This window comes from Anastrepha obliqua, chromosome 4, assembly GCF_027943255.1.
Source record: "Anastrepha obliqua isolate idAnaObli1 chromosome 4, idAnaObli1_1.0, whole genome shotgun sequence".
Lineage (NCBI taxonomy): Eukaryota > Metazoa > Arthropoda > Insecta > Diptera > Tephritidae > Anastrepha > Anastrepha obliqua.
Genome location: NC_072895.1, coordinates 23,641,552 through 23,650,694, shown reverse-complemented (window position 1 = coordinate 23,650,694; position 9,143 = coordinate 23,641,552). Strand labels below are relative to the sequence as shown.

The 9,143-nt window shown below is 30.0% G+C and overlaps 1 protein-coding gene across 1 annotated transcript; it reads left to right on the top strand.

The window, feature by feature from the left end:
* Positions 1 to 541: 541 nt before the first annotated feature.
* LOC129243594 (uncharacterized) lies at positions 542 to 2,359 on the top strand. Its single transcript, XM_054880725.1, has one exon. It carries the CDS (start codon positions 542 to 544, stop codon positions 2,357 to 2,359), a length of 1,818 nt encoding a protein of 605 aa, XP_054736700.1.
* The last annotated feature ends 6,784 nt before the right edge of the window (positions 2,360 to 9,143 follow it).

Below are 9,143 nucleotides of genomic sequence, written 5' to 3'. Positions count from 1 at the left end.
ACTTGTTTTTTTGGGATATCGAGTTTTGTTTTTTAAGTTGAAAATTAAGAACAAAGTCTGAAAATTTTTACAAAATAATTTCTTAAATGCGTCAAAGAAAAATTCGTCCGTACTTCTATGCAGAATATCTTTATTAATACAAAATTAAAATGTAACCTCAATCAGATTAGTTCGAGTTATGACCCCGGGCGACTTGAAAAACTTGGTTTCGAGAAAAATGTATTAAAAATTTCTGTCTGACTGAGAGGGGCTGGGTCAAAATTAACCGTAGACCTACGTTAAAAAAATTATACCAATCTCTCTTTTAAGAATCGGTTTCGACCCTTTAGGCTTTTTTTCTTCAAAATTAAAAATAAGGCGGCCTCAGGAAATATTTTTCAGATTTTCGAGAAAAAAACAAACAATTAATTGTCTAAAAAAATTGAAATTAATACATTTTTATTCTTTCTTTAGCAAACAGCCTCATTGAAAGACAACTACCCTGACAACAGCTGATCGAACTTGAGGGGAAATAGACCGAAGTATTAATTAGTACTCAAACATGCGGCTATTAAAAGCAACGCATCTACGTTCATTGCTGCTGCTCTGTCTGCTCAACGCCACCGGCTCAACCCATTTACAAGTTATCCAGGATATGGCAGTTGATGATCCTTTCTTCGATACACTACGTCGAATTTACGAAGAGGATCCCTTTGATACACTTTTTCTCTTACAAACAGCCAACAAAACATGTCTACCTATTGACGAACTGTGGAAGCACCTAAAAATACCGTTGATACTCGTCTCCGGCTATAAGGCATCGGAAGGCAAGCTAAAGGACCATTTCAACAGTAACATTCTGACAGTAATCTGCTTGCAAGAACAGCTCAATCTCAAGCTACTCAGCATTATGGCCGCCAACTTACAACACAGACGTCAGACTCGCATTATTTTACGCATCGCAGTCGCAAAACCCTCGCCCACTCTTCTAACTACGTTACGGAACTACCTGGAAGTCCAGATCATGTCGAATGTGATTGCGATCTTCAATGATTTCTACACACAATCACTGATATATCGATATTACCCATTTCCCAGTGGACGTTGGATGCCCGAGCTTTTGAACCAAACGCAGAGCTACTTTCCTTGCCATTACACTAATCTGCAAGGAAGAACTTTCATTACTCTACCGGCACAAACTGAGCCACGTACTATGATTTATGAAGACGCCTCAGGTCAACAACATTTGAGTGGCTACATTGGCCGTCTGATGATCGCCTTTGCGGAAAAGTACAATGCCACATTCCAATATTTACATCCGGTTACACCAGGTGACGGTCTCCATGTCAGTGTTCTAGGGGGTTATATCATGCAAGGTATTTTGGACATAGCAATCACTTTAAGCCCATCATCTTATGATGTGAAGGCCACCTATCCGTATATGTCGTATACCGTGGAGTCGATTGAATGGTTTATTGTATTGCCATGTCCGCAACCGCTTGAGTATTCGAAAATATACTTGATGGTCGTCACGACCCAAGTCATCACAATTTTAGCGATTCTGGGTTTGCTCTTCTCAATTCTGGACAATTTTATAAATCATAAATTCTACAAAAAGTCAAATGACTTCAATTTGGTCAATGTATTAGTTAATGACAATATCTTTCGTGGCATATTTGGCCTATCTCTACTCATACAGAACCGTCCAATACTTTCAATGAAAATCCTTTACACTTTCCTCTTTCTACTCGGCCTCTTCGTAAGCAGCCTGTATTCAGCTTACTTTCAATCGTTGTTCACGAGCCCTCCACTGAAGCCGAGAATTCTTACATTCGATGATATGCGACGCGCTAATTTCAAAGTCATGTTTGACCGCAATGAAATCGAGACTATTCGGAAAGGACTTGGACCTGAGTTCAATAAGATATTCAAGGATATATTACAGTTAGCAGATACCAAAACATTTAGACGTCACCGTAGCGAGTATGACACTACATATGGCTATAGTATGCCGGAATCAATTTGGCCCATTTTCGAGTTACAACAACAAACATTCGAGAGAAAAGTTTTCTGTTTGGCACCAACTTTAAAATTTTTTGGTCATGCTTTGATGAGCATACCCTTGGCTGATAACTCATACCTAAGAGAACCCTTGAATGAGATAATATTTCGAGTAATCGAAACAGGTCTTGTGGAACAATGGCGCACAATGACTTTCATGGATATGTTGGCAACTGGAAAATTATCGCTGAAGGATAATAGTAGCATCGAGTACTTTCACGATATTCGTGTGGAAGATATGACGTTGCCGTGGTACTTACTAGTCTGTGGACTGGGTGTGAGCAGTGTTGTTTTTATTGTGGAACGTTTTGTATTGTAAGAGAGAAGTAATTGACGAAGAGGAACATGAAATGTGGAACGTGGAAAGAGTAAATGCAGATATCAGATTTGGTTTAATGAGGTTTAGTTGTTTTTGGAATTGATTTTAAAATTAAGCTAAATAAAGTATGTATGTCTGAGAGAGAATAAACGAAACTGCGAGGACAACTTTTATTGAATTCGTATGGGAGGGGTGGCTTTGTTTAGACTTTATACAACAAAAAAAGCCATAAAATCCAAAGGTGGTGAAAACCAGAAAGTCAAAAATTTGAAAAGCTAAATTTAAGGAAAGAAGAAAAAACTGGCGAAATAAATAAAGAAGAAGATAAAAATAAGGATAAAGATAAAGATAAAGCTAAAGATAAAGATGAAGATAAAGATAAAGATAAAGATAAAGATAAAGATAAAGATAAAGATAAAGATAAAGATAAAGATAAAGATAAAGATAAAGATAAAGATAAAGATAAAGATAAAGATAAAGATAAAGATAAAGATAAAGATAAAGATAAAGATAAAGATAAAGATAAAGATAAAGATAAAGATAAAGATAAAGATAAAGATAAAGATAAAGATAAAGATAAAGATAAAGATAAAGATAAAGATAAAGATAAAGATAAAGATAAAGATAAAGATAAAGATAAAGATAAAGATAAAGATAAAGATAAAGATAAAGATAAAGATAAAGATAAAGATAAAGATAAAGATAAAGATAAAGATAAAGATAAAGATAAAGATAAAGATAAAGATAAAGATAAAGATAAAGATAAAGATAAAGATAAAGATAAAGATAAAGATAAAGATAAAGATAAAGATAAAGATAAAGATAAAGATAAAGATAAAGATAAAGATAAAGATAAAGATAAAGATAAAGATAAAGATAAAGATAAAGATAAAGATAAAGATAAAGATAAAGATAAAGATAAAGATAAAGATAAAGATAAAGATAAAGATAAAGATAAAGATAAAGATAAAGATAAAGATAAAGATAAAGATAAAGATAAAGATAAAGATAAAGATAAAGATAAAGATAAAGATAAAGATAAAGATAAAGATAAAGATAAAGATAAAGATAAAGATAAAGATAAAGATAAAGATAAAGATAAAGATAAAGATAAAGATAAAGATAAAGATAAAGATAAAGATAAAGATAAAGATAAAGATAAAGATAAAGATAAAGTTAAAGATAAAGATAAAGATAAAGATAAAGATAAGGATAAAGATAAAGATAAAGATAAAGATAAAGATAAAGATAAAGATAAAGATAAAGATAAAGATAAAGATAAAGATAAAGATAAAGATAAAGATGAAGATACAGATAAAGATAAAGATAAAGATAAAGATAAAGATAAAGATAAAGATAAAGATAAAGATAAAGATAAAGATAAAGATAAAGATAAAGATACAGATAAAGATAAAGTTAAAGATAAAGATAAAGATAAAGATAAAGATAAAGATAAAGATAAAGTTAAAGTTAAAGATAAAGATAAAGATAAAGATAAAGATAAAGATAAAGATAAAGATAAAGATAAAGATAAAGATAAAGATAAAGATAAAGATAAAGATAAAGATAAAGATAAAGATAAAGGTAAAGATAAAGATAAAGATAAAGATAAAGATAAAGATAAAGATAAAGATAAAGATAAAGATAAAGATAAAGATAAAGATAAAGATAAAGATAAAGATAAAGATAAAGATAAAGATAAAGATAAAGATAAAGATAAAGGCAAAGATAAAGATAAAGATATAGATATAGATAAAGATAAAGATAAAGATAAAGGTAAAGATAAAGATAAAGGTAAAGATAAAGATAAAGATGAAGATAAAGATAAAGATAAAGACAAAGATAAAGATAAAGATAAAGATAAAGATAAAGATAAAGATAAAGATAAAGATAAAGATAAAGATAAAGATAAAGATAAAGATAAAGATAAAGATAAAGATAAAGATAAAGATAAAGATAAAGATAAAGATAAAGATAAAGATAAAGATAAAGATAAAGATAAAGATAAAGATAAAGATAAAGATAAAGATAAAGATAAAGATAAAGATAAAGATAAAGATAAAGATAAAGATAAAGATAAAGATAAAGATAAAGATAAAGATAAAGATAAAGATAAAGATAAAGATAAAGATAAAGATAAAGATAAAGATAAAGATAAAGATAAAGATAAAGATAAAGATAAAGATAAAGATAAAGATAAAGATAAAGATAAAGATAAAGATAAAGATAAAGATAAAGATAAAGATAAAGATAAAGATAAAGATAAAGATAAAGATAAAGATAAAGATAAAGATAAAGATAAAGATAAAGATAAAGATAAAGATAAAGATAAAGATAAAGATAAAGATAAAGATAAAGATAAAGATAAAGATAAAGATAAAGATAAAGATAAAGATAAAGATAAAGATAAAGATAAAGATAAAGATAAAGATAAAGATAAAGATAAAGATAAAGATAAAGATAAAGATAAAGATAAAGATAAAGATAAAGATAAAGATAAAGATAAAGATAAAGATAAAGATAAAGATAAAGATAAAGATAAAGATAAAGATAAAGATAAAGATAAAGATAAAGATAAAGATAAAGATAAAGATAAAGATAAAGATAAAGATAAAGATAAAGATAAAGATAAAGATAAAGATAAAGATAAAGATAAAGATAAAGATAAAGATAAAGATAAAGATAAAGATAAAGATAAAGATAAAGATAAAGATAAAGATAAAGATAAAGATAAAGATAAAGATAAAGATAAAGATAAAGATAAAGATAAAGATAAAGATAAAGATAAAGATAAAGATAAAGATAAAGATAAAGATAAAGATAAAGATAAAGATAAAGATAAAGATAAAGATAAAGATAAAGATAAAGATAAAGATAAAGATAAAGATAAAGATAAAGATAAAGATAAAGATAAAGATAAAGATAAAGATAAAGATAAAGATAAAGATAAAGATAAAGATAAAGATAAAGATAAAGATAAAGATAAAGATAAAGATAAAGATAAAGATAAAGATAAAGATAAAGATAAAGATAAAGATAAAGATAAAGATAAAGATAAAGATAAAGATAAAGATAAAGATAAAGATAAAGATAAAGATAAAGATAAAGATAAAGATAAAGATAAAGATAAAGATAAAGATAAAGATAAAGATAAAGATAAAGATAAAGATAAAGATAAAGATAAAGATAAAGATAAAGATAAAGATAAAGATAAAGATAAAGATAAAGATAAAGATAAAGATAAAGATAAAGATAAAGATAAAGATAAAGATAAAGATAAAGATAAAGATAAAGATAAAGATAAAGATAAAGATAAAGATAAAGATAAAGATAAAGATAAAGATAAAGATAAAGATAAAGATAAAGATAAAGATAAAGATAAAGATAAAGATAAAGATAAAGATAAAGATAAAGATAAAGATAAAGATAAAGATAAAGATAAAGATAAAGATAAAGATAAAGATAAAGATAAAGATAAAGATAAAGATAAAGATAAAGATAAAGATAAAGATAAAGATAAAGATAAAGATAAAGATAAAGATAAAGATAAAGATAAAGATAAAGATAAAGATAAAGATAAAGATAAAGATAAAGATAAAGATAAAGATAAAGATAAAGATAAAGATAAAGATAAAGATAAAGATAAAGATAAAGATAAAGATAAAGATAAAGATAAAGATAAAGATAAAGATAAAGATAAAGATAAAGATAAAGATAAAGATAAAGATAAAGATAAAGATAAAGATAAAGATAAAGATAAAGATAAAGATAAAGATAAAGATAAAGATAAAGATAAAGATAAAGATAAAGATAAAGATAAAGATAAAGATAAAGATAAAGATAAAGATAAAGATAAAGATAAAGATAAAGATAAAGATAAAGATAAAGATAAAGATAAAGATAAAGATAAAGATAAAGATAAAGATAAAGATAAAGATAAAGATAAAGGCAAAGATAAAGATAAAGATAAAGATAAAGATAAAGATAAAGATAAAGGCAAAGATAAAGATAAAGATATAGATATAGATAAAGATAAAGATAAAGATAAAGATAAAGATAAAGATAAAGATAAAGATAAAGATAAAGATAAAGATAAAGATAAAGATAAAGATAAAGATAAAGATAAAGATAAAGATAAAGATAAAGATAAAGATAAAGATAAAGATAAAGATAAAGATAAAGATAAAGATAAAGATAAAGATAAAGATAAAGATAAAGATAAAGATAAAGATAAAGATAAAGATAAAGATAAAGATAAAGATAAAGATAAAGATAAAGATAAAGATAAAGATAAAGATAAAGATAAAGATAAAGATAAAGATAAAGATAAAGATAAAGATAAAGATAAAGATAAAGATAAAGATAAAGATAAAGATAAAGATAAAGATAAAGATAAAGATAAAGATAAAGATAAAGATAAAGATAAAGATAAAGATAAAGATAAAGATAAAGATAAAGATAAAGATAAAGATAAAGATAAAGATAAAGATAAAGATAAAGATAAAGATAAAGATAAAGATAAAGATAAAGATAAAGATAAAGATAAAGATAAAGATAAAGATAAAGATAAAGATAAAGATAAAGATAAAGATAAAGATAAAGATAAAGATAAAGATAAAGATAAAGATAAAGATAAAGATAAAGATAAAGATAAAGATAAAGATAAAGATAAAGATAAAGCACTCAAAACGGCTGTCGAAATGAAACCAAATATGTTCGCCATCTATCCCAACTGCCTCCTGGAAGGTGCATTCTTCGATGATTGGAAAAAGCAGCGGCTAGTGGTTTTGCTAAATCCAGAAAATCCGCCAGAGCAACCATCTTTCTATCGTCCACTTTGTATGTTAGATACAATCGGTAAAATGCTGAAGCGAATAGTGTGCAACAGAATACAAGACTTCGTGGAAAGGCCTGATGGGCTGTTTCCCAAGCAGTTTGGTTTTTGAAAAGCGCGCTCGGCAGTGGATGCCATAAGCTTGGTAATGAGCGTTGCACGAAAAACCACAACACACAGGAGTTGAAAAGCTGGCAACTACTGGGCGATGGTAATACTCGGCATAAAAAATGCGTTCAACTCTCCGAATGGGAGCCAGATAATGGGCACGCTCGCAGCATTTAAAGTTTCGGCCTACTTACAGCGCATTATTGACGACTAGTTCAACAATAGGTTACTGCTCTACGGCAGAGGTGACCGTCAATATAAGGTGACCGTTGGTGTGCCGCAGGGCCGGGTACTTGGTCTAACGCTATCGAACGCAATGTATGACGTCGTGCTTAAAATGGCCTTTCCCGTAGCAGCAGCACTTGTTGGGTACGCTGATGATATCGCGCTGGTGGTAGTAGATAAACGTGTCGAGCCACTGACGGCCATATGCAATGACGCAATTTCACGTATACGAAAATGGCTGATAGCAGCAAAACTGGAACTTGCAGCGCAGAGGACGGAAAAACAAAATGGAGGGCACGCGAGGAGATCGTGGTCGCGGTAAGCGAGCACTCCATAAGGTTTCAGTCCTACTTGAAATACCTAGGAGTCATCATTGACTCAAGAATAACGTTGAAGGAAAATCGCTATATATCAAGGAATGTCCCTATAAATCTCTCGGTCATAGATCTGTAGAGGCTGTATAATCTAGTGCGAGCGATACCGACCGGTGTCATTAAAAAAGTAGAGGGGCAGCGAAGCCTCAGCGAGTGGCAGCAGCGCTGGTACCTTTCTGCAAACGGTCGTTGGACGCATAGACTGATGCCACACATAACGAAATTGTATCGAAGGAAACACGGGGAAGTTGACGACTGATTGCTGACCTTCGCAGGGCTTTTGGCGAGCATCCCACGGAGGCAAACCTTGCGATGCAAATGCGCGATGAACCTTAAAAATCGCGAACATTAGGTGGTGTTGCAGCGCGTATCATGAAAACGCTGTGAGATGAAGAATGGGTCCGAAAACCAATCTTACGCCATCAGAAGTTTGATCTCCAGGCTGATGAAAATGCTGAAGAGTCGAACACCGGACAGATTCTAGTACAGACAGAGATTGACTGATTTGAGTTAGCATACTCAATAATGGTCTCCCGACGTATTACTTAACGGCAAGGTGCCTTCAGTTCCATTTAAGGGCCACAGTAGGTAGAGATAGAGGTAAAATAAAGGTTGTCAAAAAAGTCTTGTTCCGCAAGCTAGTCTTTGCAAGCGCGTAGTTCTAGTTGTATTCGTCGCATCGGTTCACGCTAGAGCTTTTTGGAAAGCTCTTTTCACGTGCTAGCACTTGTTTGATTAATTGTTGTTGCTTTTAGTCGTGCGTGAGTTATAGCGTCGCAAACATGGAGCAAAATAAAAAGAAAATACGGCGTATTTTACAGTACTACTTCGATAAAGGCAAAAATGCATCTCATGCTGCCAATAAAATTTGTGCAGTTTATGGACCCGATACAGTTTCCATTTCCACCGCACAACGATGGTTTCAACGTTTTCGTTCTGGTGCAGAGGTGATCGAAGATGCGCCACGGTCCGGAAGGCCTGTCGTCAAAAATTGCGATAAAATCGCTGAATTGATCGAAAGAGACCGGCATAGTAGCAGCCGTAGCATCAGCCAAGAGCTGGGCATGAGTCATCAAACCGTTATAAACCATTTGAAGAAGCTTGGATTCAAAAAGAAGCTCGATGTATGGGTGCCACACGACTTGACGCAAAAAACATTTTTGCCCGTATGGATGCATGCGAATCGCTTCTGAATCGCAACAAAATCGACCCGTGTTTGAAGCGGATGGTGACTGGCGATGAA